This window comes from Bidens hawaiensis, unplaced genomic scaffold, assembly GCF_021521415.1.
Source record: "Bidens hawaiensis isolate Kalapana, Puna unplaced genomic scaffold, B.hawaiensis_p1.1 tig00012182_1, whole genome shotgun sequence".
Classification (NCBI taxonomy): domain Eukaryota; kingdom Viridiplantae; phylum Streptophyta; class Magnoliopsida; order Asterales; family Asteraceae; genus Bidens; species Bidens hawaiensis.
In genome coordinates, this window is record NW_027491980.1 from 168750 (window position 1) to 186696 (window position 17947).

At 37.4% G+C, this 17947-nt stretch overlaps 2 protein-coding genes across 2 annotated transcripts; one reads left to right on the forward strand and one right to left on the reverse strand.

Annotated features, from left to right (window-relative positions):
- Positions 1–350: 350 nt before the first annotated feature.
- Positions 351–4280, reverse strand: LOC143540206 (uncharacterized). Its single transcript, XM_077033330.1, has 9 exons — positions 4255–4280; positions 3924–4124; positions 2364–2443; positions 2207–2266; positions 1882–2106; positions 1727–1789; positions 864–932; positions 710–755; positions 351–611 (listed from the first exon to the last, which is right to left on the reverse strand). The coding sequence occupies exons 1-9, from the start codon at positions 4265–4267 to the stop codon at positions 541–543; spliced, it is 828 nt and encodes a 275-aa protein (XP_076889445.1). The 5' UTR covers positions 4268–4280; the 3' UTR covers positions 351–540.
- A 12624-nt stretch (positions 4281–16904) lies between these two features.
- Positions 16905–17947, forward strand: LOC143540174 (uncharacterized). Its single transcript, XM_077033309.1, has one exon. The coding sequence runs from the start codon at positions 16919–16921 to the stop codon at positions 17945–17947; it is 1029 nt and encodes a 342-aa protein (XP_076889424.1). The 5' UTR covers positions 16905–16918.

A 17947-nucleotide genomic window follows, 5' to 3' on the forward strand; every position in this document is an offset into this window, starting at 1 on the left:
TCTATAACAGCCAACTGATCTTTTCTTTCTATAAGAAAGCACGCCTGATTCACGTCTCAGACGAGAGAGGCATCATTGCTGAAGGTGTGAGGCTGCATGCGTACATGACACGCTGTATATGTAGTTTTTTTCGTTAGCAACTCCTGATGGATGATCTACCGACTATATGTTGGTTAATCCAAAGCCAACCTTCTAAATTGACTGGCTTTACTAGACGTCGGTTTAACGGTTTGAACCTATTTTGTTTTTTCAAAATTATTAGTCTTGTTAAAGTAATAAAAATGCATCAAGATTATATCAAGGCAGAACTATATTCCACTGTATCATGAGCTCAATGCCCCTTTTGAGCACAAGCCAAAATAAGTTAAGCGAAAATAGCACAAGAAAATGGTACATAAAACAAGTCTCACTTAACGTCGTTATTACATGAGTGCACAATCATACAAGCCAAAAAAATAAAATGGATTTTCTTATATGCATGTATGTGTATCTCAACCATCCAATCTCGATAAATATGGTGATAAGCCATCTGCAAAAAAGCTACTGTAACTTCTTGATCCCGGGAAAGGAGGGCAGAATTGCAATTAGCGCGTCACCATATCCCACAGGATCTGTTTGCAATAATCAAACATGCAAAATATTATTAAACTGTATACGAAGATAAAACATAACCCGTATTGACCAATTCATTAGGATAGTTTGTGCATACCGCCATCCTCACGGAGTATCTTAATAACTTCTCCGGCTATATCAGACTGAAAAACCAAAGACAGAAATTAAACTAGTAACATTTTAATTTAATTAGTTTGCCACTTAAATTTATTTAGAGAAATAGAGAATAATTAATTAATCATTTTTAAAACCTCAATTGGAAGCTCCCCACCAAGCTGCTCAATGTAACAAATAACTTGCCCTTCCTTAACTGTTTGCTTCTGTTAGAACAATGCAAGTATAGGAAGAATATTAATGAACATAACCGGAATTGACTAGGCATGTAAACGAACCGAGTGTTCAGTGAAGGTTTCGTGAACCGTTAGGCGGGAAGTTTGTAAAAGAACAAAACATGAACAAACTATTTTGTTCATTTAGCTAAACAAACGAACATGAACACATGTCTCGTTCGTTCATTTATGTTCGTGAATGTTCGTTTAGTTAAATTCATTTATGTTTGCTCAATTAAACTCATTTATGTTCGTTAGTTTACGTATGTTAGTTTGCCCATTTACGTTCGTTAATATATTCATTTTAGATTTTCGCACATTACAACTTAGTTTAGTTTAAATAACTTTTTTGGTCCAACGCATTGTTCTTGACACTACTTTTAACTGGTTATAGTCAGTTATTGTCGTTCATTTACGTTCATCAACGTTCGTTTATCTTGTTCACGAATGAACATGAACAAGAAAAAAACACCATTCGTTTAATTGTTTGTGTTCGATGGCTTGTTCAGTTAAAGTTAAATGAACGAATACAAACATGCACCGTTCGTGTCTATTCGGTTATTTACAAGCCTAGAATCAACCTGTTCATAAGTAAATTGGTTAAAAACTTAAAATTACCAACTCTATAGGAAAACCAGCTAATCTGAGTTTTCACTTTTTTCATAGATTTATTTTTATTTTCTTGGAAGACCAAATAATACAGCCTCTAGCAAATGTTTTAAAGTGAAACAATTTTATTCTTAAGATTTGTAATAATATATTTAAAAACACACAGAAGTGAGTACCTCTTTGCATGGCGGAGGTAGTTGTTTCCCTTTAACGGTCCGTGATCTTCTAAAGTACCCAACCTGCATTGCACATAGAAAATTAAACGAAATATATAAAAAAATCACTTTTAATCAAATAAATTGTATTAAAATTTAAATATATTGGTTCTGACCATGGGAGACGTAATTATAGTCAACCCTTCATCTGCAGCAGTATCAATAATCGTCTGTACCGGAACAGGTTCAGCTTTAGTAATGGCTAGAGACGGTGATGATGCGGACCCATTTTGTTCAGTTGACTCGACATTTGCAGTGCTGACCGGGGCGGAAACAGGTGGCGGAGAACTTGTATTTTCTACTGCTAAGTTTCTCAATACATGTAACCGAAATCCACCAAGCTGATAATAATATATATATGTCAAAGAAGATATAAGAGTTGGTTTAGAGAGACGACTGAACATATATAAGGGACATTATAGTCATTTTACAGGTACTCACTTTCAATTCAAACTCTGCAATTGAAGTTGTGTCACAAATTTCTGTTAGAAGAGACTCCACCTGTTTTATGATACAAATGTAACAAGTGAAACGTTATACACGATGTGAAAACCTTAATAGCACTTTTTGAAACCAAGATTATAAATTTATAGTTTACCTGTGAAGCAGTTGGAGCGAAATGGCTGGTTGATTCGGATGATCTTTCCACCTCAGAACTGCCTTCTAAATCTGCAATTGCTGTTATATATAATAACTTTAAAAACACGAAATTTGAGTTTTTTCCTGAATACCGTTAATATTCACTGTAATTCATCCTCCATTTACATATTAATATTCACTGTAATTAAACAAATTCAAACTAAGATGAAATTATAGATGATATATTTTTCCTGAATACCGTTACCGTGCTCGTACTGGTACCAAACCGACACATACGGTATGGTATTTAGTACCCACTTTTCTCAAATTCAATACTCGGTATTGGTACCTTATTTTTTCGGTATTTTGTACCGATTGAAAAACGAAGAGTTTTCTTGGGTATTAAGTACCCGTATCCGTACCTTTCTTTCTCATTTCCCTATAGAAACTAATACAGTTTTTGGGGCATTTTCTATGATTTGGTTTTGGCATTATGGTTTCTTGAATGACGAATGAATTTGATACAGTACAATTTTTGGTTTCTTGATTAATGATTACCCTTGGTCACGAATAAATTTTATACCATACCAAAATATTGGTAACTAACCAATACATTCGGTACAGTATTCGCCTATTCGGTACCCAGTTTTAGCGTTGTGCAAGCAACCAAAAAAACCGATCCGAACATGAAAAAACCGAAAAATCCAAACCGAAAAAAACGAACCGAAACAAAAACCGACGGTTTGGTTTTATGTTTTTGTAAAAACCGAACTAACGGTTTGGTTTTGGTTTTGGTTTTGGTTTTGCATGCAACAAAAACCGAAAAAACCAAACCGATTTCCTAAATTTTTATTTTTTATTTTCTTAAGTAACGCACATGACCAAATTCAACGAAAAAATTAACTGGGTTAGTATCAAAAGACATAACGTGAAAGAGATTTGAAACATGAAGTATGATTTCTGCCATTTCTTTTGCTAAAGAACGTCCATTGAAATAACGCTCAAACATAAAGAACTTCTTTTGCTATTCTGTCTTTAATATATACGTAACTCAGATATTTTTGAACAAATGCATAATAGTCTATATTCGTTAACAATTAACAAACTTATTTTATACCTAAATTCAATATTTTTTGCCAACTTTTTTTTTCGGCCTAAAATTTTCAAGCTCAAATGGCAAAAACCGAAAAAACCGAAACCGAACGGTTTCAAAAAATCCAAAAACCGAAGTCTTGGTTTTAACCCAAAACTGGTTTTGGTTAAAACCGGTTCGGTTTGGTCAATAAAAGTCAAAACCGGTTTATGATCGGTTTCGGTTCGGGTTGAAACCGGTTTCTTACCATGTTACGATCGGTTTCGGTTTGGGTTTTGGCTGGTTTTTGCCAGGTTTCGGTTCGATTAACCGGTTTTGGTGGAGAAAAATACAAATCGGTTCTGAACCTAAGGTTTCAATCAGTTCCAAACCGGTTTCTACATAATCGGTTTCAAACCGGTTCGGTTTCGGTTCAGTTTTTGGGTCGGTTCGGTTAACCAGCTTATTTGCCCACCTCTATTTCCATCCCTAACCAAAATATCTTACATTGGGCAGTTTTGGCAGGCAAACAAAGGCACCGATACGAAGCTTTCCCCGAACGCTGCGATACCACCAAACCATCAACCCTTGGAGAATTGGGAAGCCTAATTCCATAACAATTCTTCTGCTGATGTAAATTAGCTAATTCAATTCTAGCATGACCTAACCTCAAATTATACAGTTTCAAACTTGAAGCCCCAAAGCTACCTGGTAACAAATTACCAAAATGTAATGCAAGGCCAATTTTTATAATTTATAATAATATAGCTTTATCAACAACAGAATTAAGCATAGTTACGACTGTAGAACCTTAATAGTATCAAATAAGGTGACTTACAGGCAGCAGCCATGGTGGTGAAAGCTAATTTGTGAATAATAATAATAATAATAATAAATTGAATGACAATGAAAATGAAAATGGAAGATGAAGATGATATGATATTAATATTAATATTAATATTATTATAAAGGTTGGAAGTGGACTGACTGTTTAGTGTAGTGATATTAATATTTTCTTCCGATACGTTCGAGGCCCAATTTTATGGGATTAGGGCTGCAGTTATTCAACGGTAGGTTCAGGTTTTAGGGTTAGGCAAGAAAAGAAAAAATTGGGTTCTAAATTCTAATAGTATACGGTAAATTAAACTACTTTAGTTTAGTTTTGTTTAATAAATAAACTAGTGTTTTTTAAATAGTTAGAAGATTGTATTAAGTATTAACTATTTTGCTGGGCAAAAGCGAACTGAATGCATGTAAAGATATCCGAAACGTTAACGAATTGAGGGAAATAGATGAAATAAGGTTTCGGCCAAACACGAATTTAAAATACAAAATTTGAACAACTTCTGAGATGGAATTGATTTAGGGGTTAGGGTTGCGCTGCTATGAGGACGGTGTGGTACCGTTTAATTGAATTATAATCGAGTTTATATAGGGATTTAGGTACAGGTAGACCACGATTCGTAATTAACGGAATTCGTTGTTAATTCATCATCGTTTACCAGGATTAGAGTGTTGGTAGACGCGTTTTGATTTGGTAAGGTCAATTTCGTGATTACAGCCGATAATTAAGGAACAAGAAAGATGGGGGGGGGGGGTACGGCTCATGATGGGAAGAGAAGGAGAGGAGGGAAAAAGGGGTTTTGATTTATTTGCAACTTGGTCCATAAACTTAGGTAGTGAGTACAAAAGTGGGTAAAAGTTAGTTAGGGGGTATATTATGCACACTTCTAATAGCTTTAATATTTTATTAAATAAATGAAACTAAAATCGAGTGGTGAGAAAAAAAATACAGTGATAAATTAATGGCACAATGATATTCTTTTCTCAACATCGTGTCTTTTTCTAGGTTTTTTTAATGAGGAAGACGGTGGAAAAATTTTCTATTTTTTGCATTTTTTGTTTTTCTATTAAAATTTGAGTTATGGTTTTTTTTTATTAAGTTTTCATTTTTTAGTATTTTTATGTGGCTACAGATCATTCTCATTCTTCTCATTTTTGTTCCTCTTTCTCTTGATATGATAAAAAGGATTAAATTACAATAGAGATGTAGGTAGGTGGCAACTCCCTATAACCCCATTTTGAATGACAAAATCGATCATACTGAAACTTTGATGTCGAAGAGTTACTGTGCATGCATGCTGAACTATTTTTAAGAACGCAACAACTTCGGGGACAACATATCTAAATTTTTAAAGAGCAAAGGGAATGAAAATGTGTGGGTTCTCAGCATAAACTTTCTCATGTTTAGCAACTTTCCTTGATATTGCTTTTAACATGGCCAGCCTGGCTATTGACAAACCTATTGTCCTTGAGCCAGACAAGGTAGACACTTTAGTAAGGTTCGCACGAATGAGAACATGTGGGTAATGCGTTTTCCACATGGACAACATGGCAACACCCCATTTATATATAGAGAGAGAAAAGTTAACGTACAAATTAAATTAGCGTGCTAATTGTAAAATCAAGTAGTGTAATTATATATATATACAAATAGTGTAATATGTAATTGCATCGTAGTGTAATTACACTATGTTGTATATATAATTACTCCACTTAATTCTCACAATTATCACGTTAATTTTATCTGAATTTGGTCCATACTGTATATATATATATGTGTGTGTGTGTGTGTGTGTGTGTGTGTGGTGGTGTTAAGGTGTTCATTTGACAATGAAATGACACCCCTTAGGCTATGTGTAGTGAGGAGCTACAAACTGGGAGCGATTTTTACATGTGGTGTCCAGTCAGCAAATGGATGATTTTTGTTTTAGGGGTATAATAATATTAATATAGTAATATATGTATATATTATACTTAATATAATAATATTAAATCAAAAACACACAGGCGGCAAGTTCTAGTCGCCCCCTCCCCCTGTTGCCCCTCTTATCGTCAGAGGGGCGGTGTTCTCGCCCCCATGTCACCCAATATTATTCAAATTTGTAACCCACTTGTAACATCCCGAAATTTCCAAAATTACATTAATTATATTACTTAATAATAGAGGGAAAGTTTACTCGGGTTATCGGGAAATAAATAAATAGAGTAGAAGTTGGTATGGGTCGGGCTAGTGTTGGGTAATGGATATGGGTTATGGACCTGGGTTATGAAAGAAGGAAGGAGAGTCCATGGGCTTAAGCCCATGATCCCTAAATATAAATACCATTAACCACCATTTAATCCTCATTCTCACATATTCCATACACACACGACCCGAATCAAGATCCGAAGGCGAAAACCCGAGCTTGTTGGTGCTGGAACGTTGTGACGGACCAAAACAACATCGAGGCTTAACCGTGTTCGTAGTTCGACTCGTTCAAGGTACGTTATAGTTAGAAATCGTTCGTGTAGTTTCGGGTTGATTTGAGAAATGATAGATCTGAGTTTGTATGGTAAAAACGAATCCAACAAAGCTAATCTTACTGAAAACGGTTATGATTTGATGGGTTAATCGATTGATAAAAAGAACCTGTAACCTATATGCCTAAATCGCACCCTTTAAACATCGATGTTAGGTCGATTTGATGGTTGGGGTTTGTAGGCGCTGGTCAGACGATCCCGTGGGTACCTAAATCGAGTTATTTGGTTAAGAAACGAAGGTGATTAAGGGATTTAAGAACGAACAGTAGCTGCAGACGACAACTTCGCCTGCAAGCTAAGTTCGCCTGATGAACTTCGCCTGCAAGCTAAGTTCGCCTGATGACAACTTCGCCTAAAGCCAAGTTCGCCTGATGACAACTTCGCCTAAAGCCAAGTTCGCCTGATGACAACTTCGCCTAAAGCCAAGTTCGCCTGATGACAACTTCGCCTAAAGCCAAGTTCGCCTAAGGTTTAACTTCGCCTAAAGCTAAGTTCGCCTAAGGTTTAACTTCGCCTAAAGTCAAGTTCGATTAGAGAATAGATTAAAACGATAAGTAAAAGTAAGCTAATACTAGGCCACCAGATTAGATCAGGCGAGTATTGATACGTGTAACTTATACAGTCAGCCGAGCACAGTTAAAGAAGGGATTTACAACTATCAGAGGAAGAGGAAGAGGCAGAGTTCAGGTGAGTTTCTAGCCCCATTCCTTGTTATGTTTTCGGGGCTGTGTGCATACTCGATGTGTTTGTTAATACATTTATCCTAAGTGATAAGTGTATGCCATATGTGATATATGTGATGGATATGAATGATTGCTTGTCGGTACGCGAACGACCTTCGGATATTGCGCGTACTGTCAGGTTAAAAATAAAGGTACGAATATTATATATCGAAGATGTATGAACTTTACAAATGAATACTTGTCGGGGCGTGAACGATATTCGGATATTGCACGTATCGACAAGGGGTATGGTTGTTAATGAGTGATGTAAAGAACGCCTAGAGTGTTTTTATGCTATAATGTAATTATTGTATATGTGAAGTATGTGTATACAGGTACACGAATGGTATGTGAGTTCTACGTTCGACATGGTAAGTTAGGATGGCAAATCCCTCTAACTTCTGTTGGACATAGACTTGGCAGGTGACGGCGTAGTTAGGGACTGCGAGGCATATACGTGATGTAGATGATAGATGTAAACGTAGATAGGGACGGTGGGCCTTATACGTGTTATAGGAGATAGACGCCAACGTAGATAAGGACTGCGGACCTTATACGTAACGTAGATAAGGACTGCGGACCTTATACGTAATATAGATAGGCGTCAGCACAGGAAATGACTGTGGACCTTATACGTGCTTTAGCATGGGGGAGGACTGCGGACCTCGTACGTGTTATGAATTAGGTTGCAACATAGGGAAGGATCGTGGACCTTGTACGTGTTGTGGATGTATGATGGTATAGGGAAGGATCGCGGACCTTGTACGTACCATGAATGGTGAACATAGGTAAGGACTGCGGACCTTTTACGTGTTCACGATCGTGAGTACAGGTATAGACGGCAGACTATGAACGTACTCTCGGTAGACTGAGGTTAGTGATTGTAGATATGTATGTATGTATGGTAGCAAGTATGTATGTAGAACAGAAGGGTAACTAGTGAAGTATGGATATGTATCTTCGGATATGTATGTATGTGTTGTATTGTATGGCGTACGATTAACTAGAACTCACTCAGCGTAGCTGACTTTTAGTATGCACGCAGGTGAGTAGGATGAGGCAGCTCGCTTGAGGAGACACGTGGCACTGAATAAGAGGCTGGCATCGGAAGACTCAAGACGTTTAAGTTAATGTTCGTTAATTTTGAAAGACAAAATGATGTTTTAAGACAAGGCGTGTTTTATTACGAAATGTTTTATGAAAGTTTTTATATTCCGCGAAAGTTTTAATGAACTCTGATTTGTAAGAACTGTGTTTATGAGTAAATCCGACGCTAAAGTAAGGCTACCGGGTTCGGGGCCTTACAAGTTGGTATCAGAGCAAAGTTCGAGAGATTTAAGCATCCTACATGCTTAGACTCGAACAGAGAATGGGATTTAAGTAAGAAAGGAAAGAATATGCCAATTCAAGAATGCAATGTGTCGCTCAAGCAAGATCAGTAAAGGTAAAGTGTATGATTAAATGATATATGTTAATGAGAAAGAAAAGATATGTGAACGTCAGGGATAGGAATAATTGATTGTTTGATTTGACTAACTGCTTAGGTAGAACCAGCACAAATAGACTCATAAAGGGAAGTGTATAGGACACGGAAAGCAACGTGATCAGCTAGTCACAGCTGGCCACTGTTATTACCTGTTAGCCTTGCTATCCTTGTACTAAATAGTTCCTTGAGTGATGACGTTTGTGTTTTCCTTTAGAATACATTGGCTGGAGCAAGAAGGTTTGTTGGTAAGGGAGGTCACATTGGACGTCCTCTTGGAATACGCGTTGTCCGAGAACCTTCTGAAGAACTAGTTACTACCACGAAAAAGGAGAAAAGTGAAACTTTGCAAGGACCAAGCAGCAATGAAGGGTATCAGCTGGATCCTGTTGTTCAATTTGCCATTTCTTACGTTGTAGCTGCTGCAGAGAAGAAATTTTGTACTGACAAGTCTGCCGAAAACCATGCAAGGGCCACTGAGAAGGCAGGAGAAGACGGTAAGAAGGGTGATGATGATAAGGGAGGAGCGAAAGGAACCAAAAGATCTGTAGATGTCGTGGAGTATGCGGGGAAAAAGATACCAAAGGTTGCGGGGAGGGAAACATGCAAAGTGTGCGGGAAGATGCACCTAGGAGAATGCAAGGCTGGTCCAAATCAGTGCTACCGATGTGGGAAGAAGGGACACATAACTCGTGATTGCACCGACGACCAGAAATGTTATAGGTGTGGTAAGTCGGGTCACTTAGCTAGAGATTGTGGGGGAGCAATAACGGTGGAGGAAAAGAAGGAAAAGAAATGGGCTACCTCTGCTAAGCGGTCTGGCGAGATGGTGACAACAACTGATGAGAGGAAGGCCAAGGTTGGGAACAAGGATGCATGTAGGACATGTGGGCGAGTGCACCAGGGAGAATGCAGGACTGGAACAGACAGGTGCTATCGGTGTGGAAAGAGTGGGCATTACTCCCGAGAATGCCCTGATCGTCCAAAGTGCTTCAAATGCGGAAAAGCTGACCACATGGCTAGGGATTGCAAGGAATCAGGGGCGGGAGGTGCGAAGGGATAAAGACTTGGGGAAACTGCAGAGAGGGACACTTTATGAAGGAATAATTGCTCATGCAATGGTTTTATTAAGTTACTTTTGCTTAAGGACTTGTTTTGTGTTAAGGTTTAAAACTCATGTTTATCAGTGACGTGTAATATGTTGAGTTTGGTTATGAATGATTATTATGCTATGATGAAAGGTTGTTTTAGACAATAGTGTTAAAAGTACTAATCGAAGCCTTGGAAGGATGAGATGAGTCTTGGTACATCGAGGGTCTCATGGACGAGCTACCTTAAACAGCTAAAACACATGACCACCATTCGATGGCTGCAAAGTCGGGAGTAAGAAGGATAACCCAGAAGGCAAAGGCGATTCGATAAAGTGTGTAAATATAAGAAGTTTTCCTTTTATAGGGAATAAGATTGGTTTCGGGGACGAAACCTCTTTAAGGGGGGAAGACTTGTAACATCCCGAAATTTCCAAAATGATATTAATTATATTATTTAATAATAGAGGGAAAGTTTACTCGGGTTATCGGGAAATAAATAAATAGAGTATGAGTTGGTATGGGTCGGGCTAGTGTTGGGTAATGGATATGGGTTATGGACTTGGGTTATGAAAGAAGGAAGGAGAGTCCATGGGCTTAAGCCCATGATCCCTAAATATAAATACCATTAACCACCATTTAATCTTCATTCTCACATATTCCATACACACACGACCCGAATCAAGATCCGAAGGCGAAAACCCGAGCTTGTTGGTGCTGGAACGTTGTGACGGACCAAAACAACATCGAGGCTTAACCGTGTTCGTAGTTCGACTCGTTCAAGGAACGTTATAGTTAGAAATCGTTCGTGTAGTTTCGGGTTGATTTGAGAAATGATAGATCTGAGTTTGTATGGTAAAAACGAATCCAACAAAGCTAATCTTACTGAAAACGGTTATGATTTGATGGGTTAATCGATTGATAAAAAGAACCTGTAACCTATATGCCTAAATCGCACCCTTTAAACATCGATGTTAGGTCGATTTGATGGTTGGGGTTTGTAGGCGCTGGTCAGACGATCCCGTGGGTACCTAAATCGAGTTATTTGGTTAAGAAACGAAGGTGATTAAGGGATTTAAGAACGAACAGTAGCTGCAGACGACAACTTCGTCTGCAAGCTAAGTTCGCCTGATGAACTTCGCCTGCAAGCTAAGTTCGCCTGATGACAACTTCGCCTAAAGCCAAGTTCGCCTGATGAGAACTTCGCCTAAAGCCAAGTTCGCCTGATGACAACTTCGCCTAAAGCCAAGTTCGCCTGATGACAACTTCGCCTAAAGCCATGTTCGCCTGATGACAACTTGGCCTAAAGCCAAGTTCGCCTGATGACAACTTCGCCTAAAGCCAAGTTCGCCTGATGACAACTTCGCATAAAGCCAAGTTCGCCTGATGACAACTTCGCCTAAAGCTAAGTTCGCCTAAGGTTTAACTTCGCCTAAAGCTAAGTTAGCCTAAGGTTTAACTTCGCCTAAAGCTAAGTTCGCCTAAGGTTTAACTTCGCCTAAAGTCAAGTTCGATTAGAGAATAGATTAAAACGATAAGTAAAAGTAAGCTAATACTAGGCCACCAGATTAGATCAGGCGAGTATTGATACGTGTAACTTATACAGTCAGCCGAGCACAGTTAAAGAAGGGATTTACAACTATCAGAGGAAGAGGCAGAGTTCAGGTGAGTTTCTAGCCCCATTCCTTGTTATGTTTTCGGGGCTGTGTGCATACTCGATGTGTTTGTTAATACATTTATCCTAAGTGATAAGTGTATGCCATATGTGATATATGTGATGGATATGAATGATTGCTTGTCGGTACGCGAACGACCTTCAGATATTGCGCGTACTGTCAGGTTAAAAATAAAGGTACGAATATTATATATCGAAGATGTATGAACTTTACAAATGAATACTTGTCGGGGCTGTGAACGATATTCGGATATTGCACGTATCGACAAGGGGTATGGTTGTTAATGAGTGATGTAAAGAACGCCTAGAGTGTTTTTATGCTATAATGTAATTATTGTATATGTGAAGTATGTGTATACAGGTACACGAATGGTATGTGAGTTCTACGTTCGACATGGTAAGTTAGGATGGCAAATCCCTCTAACTTCTGTTGGACATAGACTTGGCAGGTGACGGCGTAGTTAGGGACTGCGAGGCATATACGTGATGTAGATGATAGATGTAAACGTAGATAGGGACGGTGGGCCTTATACGTGTTATAGGAGATAGACGCCAACGTAGATAAGGACTGCGGACCTTATACGTAACGTAGATAAGGACTGCGGACCTTATACGTAATATAGATAGGCGTCAGCACAGGAAATGACTGTGGACCTTATACGTGCTTTAGCATGGGGGAGGACTGCGGACCTCGTACGTGTTATGAATTAGGTTGCAACATAGGGAAGGATCTTGGACCTTGTACGTGTTGTGGATGTATGATGGTATAGGGAAGGATCGCGGACCTTGTACGTACCATGAATGGTGAACATAGGTAAGGACTGCGGACCTTTTACGTGTTCACGATCGTGAGTACAGGTATAGACGGCGGACTATGAACGTACTCTCGGTAGACTGAGGTTAGTGATTGTAGATATGTATGTATGTATGTATGGTAGCAAGTATGTATGTAGAACAGAAGGGTAACTAGTGAAGTATGGATATGTATCTTCGGATATGTATGTATGTGTTGTATTGTATGGCGTACGATTAACTAGAACTCACTCAGCGTAGCTGACTTTTAGTATGCACGCAGGTGAGTAGGATGAGGCAGCTCGCTTGAGGAGACGCGTGGCACTGAATAAGAGGCTGGCATCGGAAGACTCAAGACGTTTAAGTTAATGTTCGTTAATTTTGAAAGACAAAATGATGTTTTAAGACAAGGCGTGTTTTGTTACGAAATGTTTTATGAAAATTTTTATATTCTGCGAAAGTTTTAATGAACTCTGATTTGTAAGAACTGTGTTTATGAGTAAATCCGACGCTAAAGTAAGGCTACCGGGTTCAGGGCCTTACACCACTGTACATTGCGTTACAGATACCGTGAAAATGAAAAACTAAAAAAGACCCTAGTCAAAATAATTTATTCTTTTTGATAACTTATACAAAGACAAATGAGGGTCTCGATCCACACAAATTGAATGGTAAATTGGTCCATCCAATAGAAACAAAAGCAATTTTAATACACCCCAACAAATGTGCAACTATTTTCAATTGGTCTATCGTGCAACTACCGTTAGGTTTGAAGATGTTTAGTTATATGCTTAGCTTCGCATTTAATGAAACGAAAAAGTATGACTTTTATTGAGCTATAGTCGGTGACAAAATAAATAAGTTTATAACATAATTAGTTAAACTCGAGCTCAAGTGCTTGACTTGAGTTTCTAACTAGCAAGTAACGATACTAGTTAAGACCGATAAGTCATCTTAATATTTTATCGATCTAGAACTAATTTTGTAACCGAGTCACCTTTAACCTGAGACAACTCGAACGCACCAAATTGACTTAATTTTTTCTTAACCTTATATGCTTATACTTTTTTTTTATATGAAAGTCTTAAATAACAAATTAATAATAATCTCAAATTATCTTAGTTTAAATAATACGATATTTAACTAGCAATATTCAATAAAATAAGCTAAATTATACGAGCCAGTGAGCTCGAGCTGACCAACTCGAGGTTTTATACAAGAAAGTTATGGTTAGCTTGTGTTCAACCCAGATATACAACGAACCAATGAGCTTGGACAAAATCAAAATATACTAATTTATATATTAACAGTTTCGGGAGAGCTTGTAAGTTGTGCCTATGTTGCATATTTTGTTGACAGTTTCTGGTGTTGTATCATTTGGTATGGTAACTGTACCTTGGCTTCTGCTATTGTTTTGCCGATACGTGTTCGTTGTCTTTTACACGCCATAATCATAAATGGTCTCCACTATAAATCTCATACGGTATCAACTACAAAACCGTGCCTAGCTGAAAAATAAAAACCGAGATGCCTAAATATGTAAGAGAATAAGCTTGACAAAATCTAGAATTTACTATTTGGTTAAATAATACTTCAACTTATTGTATGTTATCTAATTAAAATTCGAAAATAATATCATTACTAACATACTTTACAGAAATATTATAAACATCACTTGAATGTATTCAAGTGCAACACTTAAGTTTAACATAAAAGAAAACACGGGTAGTTGGGTGACTTAAGTCTATAGGTGCGTAGAATATCCGAACCCGGACCTGGTCTGTAAACGGTCCCTATCCGTATCCGACCTGCAAGTATGATGATTTTGGGTTTCTCCTTGGACTTGTATCCGAACCCGAACCAGTTCCACCTTTACCTAGTTAAAACCTTACCCGACCCTACCCGAAACCTGAAAAACACCCCAAAAAACCTAGTCAAATACATGGGTTCTATTGAAAAGATATTTGGGCCCAGGTATTAGAGTTTGAGTTTATGATATCCATAAACATATTTAGGCCCAAGTATTCAAAACACACAATAACACTTGATTCACGATTCATGTTACCCTGCGTACCGTAACCAGTCCACACAATTCTTCACTGAATCACAAAATATCAGGTTCCATTTAATAATAATAATGATAATAATAATAATATAGTATACCTTCATTTAACGCGTTTATTACTGTTTTGAATGCTTTAATTATCGAATATATCACAGTTGTTATGAATCAGGTTTTGTATGAAGATATTTAGATCCGGTTTAACAGGACCTGATGATTTGGTGTATGATTACTGTTTTAATCTCGTTATTATATCGTGAATCTGTAATTGTGATTATGAATGATGTGCTTGACTGTACGGTGGAACCCTAAGTGTATGTTTGAGCTTAATTAGTTTAAATAGTTAACTTAATAAGCTATAATGTCAATTTCACACTTAGATTAAAGCGTTAATTAGTGTTTTGAATGCTTTAATTACTCTAATATATAGCAGTTGTTATGAGGTAGGTTTTGTATGTATATGTTTAGGTACGGTTTGATAGGACCTGGAAATTTTAGTTATGATTAGTGTTTTAATCTTGATGTTACGTCCGGAATCTGTAATTGTGATTAAGAAAGACGTGTATGTGATAGCTGATATCATTGATAATAAATTAGGTGAAATTTGGGCGGTGGGACCCTAGGTGTATGTTAACGGCATTGGATTGTAGTTTGAGTGAATTCAGTTCAAATAGCTAACTTAATAAGCTATATTCTCAATTTCACACGTAGATTAACAATCAGGTTTGATTTCTACCTTCGATAAAAGCGTTAAATCGTCAACTAGTGTTTTGAGTGTTAGTTCTCGAACATATCACAGCTGTTATGAGTTAGGCTTTGTGTGTATGTGTTTAGATACGGTTTGATAGGACCTGGAAGTTTTCGTTATGATTAGTGTTTTAAACTCGATGCTACATCCGGAATCTGTAATTGTGATAGCATATGTGATAGCTGATAAGATTGATAATAAATTAGGTGGAAATTTGGGCGGTGGAACCCTAGGTGTATGTTTATGGCGATGGATTGTAGTTTTGAGTGAAATAGTGAATTCAGTTCAAATAGCTAACTTAATAAGCTATAATCTCTATTTTACACATACATTAACAATCAGGATTGATTTCTACCTTCATTTAAAGAGTTGATTAGTGTTTTGAGTGTTTTAATTCTCGAATATATAGCAATTGTTACGAGTTAGGTTTTGTAGTTAGTAGAACATGGTTATTTCTGTTATGATTAGTGTTTTAATCTTGATGTTACGTCTGGAATCTGTAACATGTTATTTTGAAAGATGTGTCTGACTGTACGGTGGAACCCCAAGTGTTTTGAACTTTTGATTGTTTGAATTATTGAATATATCCCAATTGTTACAAATTAGGTTTTGTATGATGATACTTGGATACAGTTTAGTAGGACGGTCTGGTTATTTCAGTTAGGATTAGTGTTTTAATATCGGTGTTACATTTGGAATCTGTAATTGTGGTTAAGAAAGATGTGATATGACTGAGAATACATTAGGTGGAGTGGAAACTAAGTGTATGTTTACAGTGTTGGATTGTAGTTTGAGCGAATTCTGTTCATAGCTAACTTAATTAGCTACAATCTCAATTTCACACTTATATTAACAATCTGGTGTGATTTCTACCTTCATTAAACCATTGATTAGAGTCTTGAATGTTTGAATTCTCGGTTATATACCTACAGATGGATTTATATCTATTAGGATGCAGATTCTAGAAGATTATATAATTGAATTTGAGTATTATTTGTATTAGGACTGTAATCCGTTCCATATATAGATGGTCAAATGTATCTATATATATTTTAAATTGATAGGCACCGATTCGAGTTCTATTATTCACCTTTTACAAAATATAAAGATACATTTGACCTAATCGATATATGGAACGGATTACAATCATAATACAATTATACAAATAATTTTAAATGATATCAGTTGCATATTGTACTGTTGATACATGTGAATAATTTTAGTTATCTAATGTGTTATTTGTGAATATAGATTTGTTTTCCACAGCTTTTCTTTCAAGAAAGTAATTAGAATTTAATGTGATTTTTAATCATTTGTTCATTCAACATCTTGATGTTAATGATCTTTGTGTATAAACGAATTATATTGGTGATAATGGTGGAATAGTGGAATTTGGGCTATACATTTAATTTTTCTTGAAGTTAAAGAAACAATGAATACCATATAATCTGTAATTCTCGAGACAACGCTTAATTGTTTTCACCATACAGTATTTGAATCTTGATTGTACAATATAATTGACCATTTGTGATTAGTGTTTTACAGTGGCTGATTTGTGAAATTGTGAAGATGCCCAAAGAGAGAAGATCACCGTATTGTAGGTGTGGGGCGTCTCCCTATTCCCGTTACAAAAGTAATAATAAAAGAAGTACACACAAATCACCCCCTCAACCAATTATAAATGAAACCGAATGTGAAGAAGCTAGATGCCCTATATGCATGGAACACCCACACAATGCAGCCCTGTTACTCTGTTCATCTCATCAAAAAGGATGCCGACCGTACATGTGTGACACGAGCTCCCGCCACTCAAACTGTCTTGACCAGTTTCGCAAATCATCCAAGCTCGTTTGCCCATTATGCAGAGGTCAAGTCAATGGATGGACCGTGGTCAACCCTGCTCGCCAGTTCATGAACTCCAAAACAAGAACCTGCTCGCTTGGCACTTGTGATTTTGCTGGAAATTATTCTGAGTTGAGAAAACACGCCAGGCGTGTACACCCGAGTGTTAAGCCGACAGATGTTGACCCTGAACGGGAACTTGAGTGGAGAACGTTGGAAGACGATATTGAGCAACAAGACATGCTCAGTATGCAGTTTGAGTCTGGTGATGATGATGATGATGATGATGATGATGATGATTATGATTATGATGATGCAAATGAATTCATGGATCTTGCCAGCCCGATTTGGGATACTGATTATGCAATCTTTATGCGTAGCGTCGAATCGGATCTTGAAAATGTTTTTACTGTATTTGATTCGGCTTCAGATGATAGTTCCCTTTTGGATGATTGGGACGACATGTATGGCTTTGGATCTTCACATGAATCGCAGTTTATAGAATCTAACATGTCAAGAGACAATGTCCGATCCGCAAGAAGCAGAACCCCGACACGTATAGAATCTAACATGTCAAGAGAGAACGCCCGAACCGCAAGAAGCAGAACCCCGACACGTATAGAATCTAACATGTCAAGAGAGCATGCCCGAACCGCAAGAAGCAGAACAAGAGAGAACGCCCGAACCGCAAGAAGCAGAACCATGACACGTGTTGGACATAGGTCAAACGGTCAACCGAGCTCACGTAACCGTTAG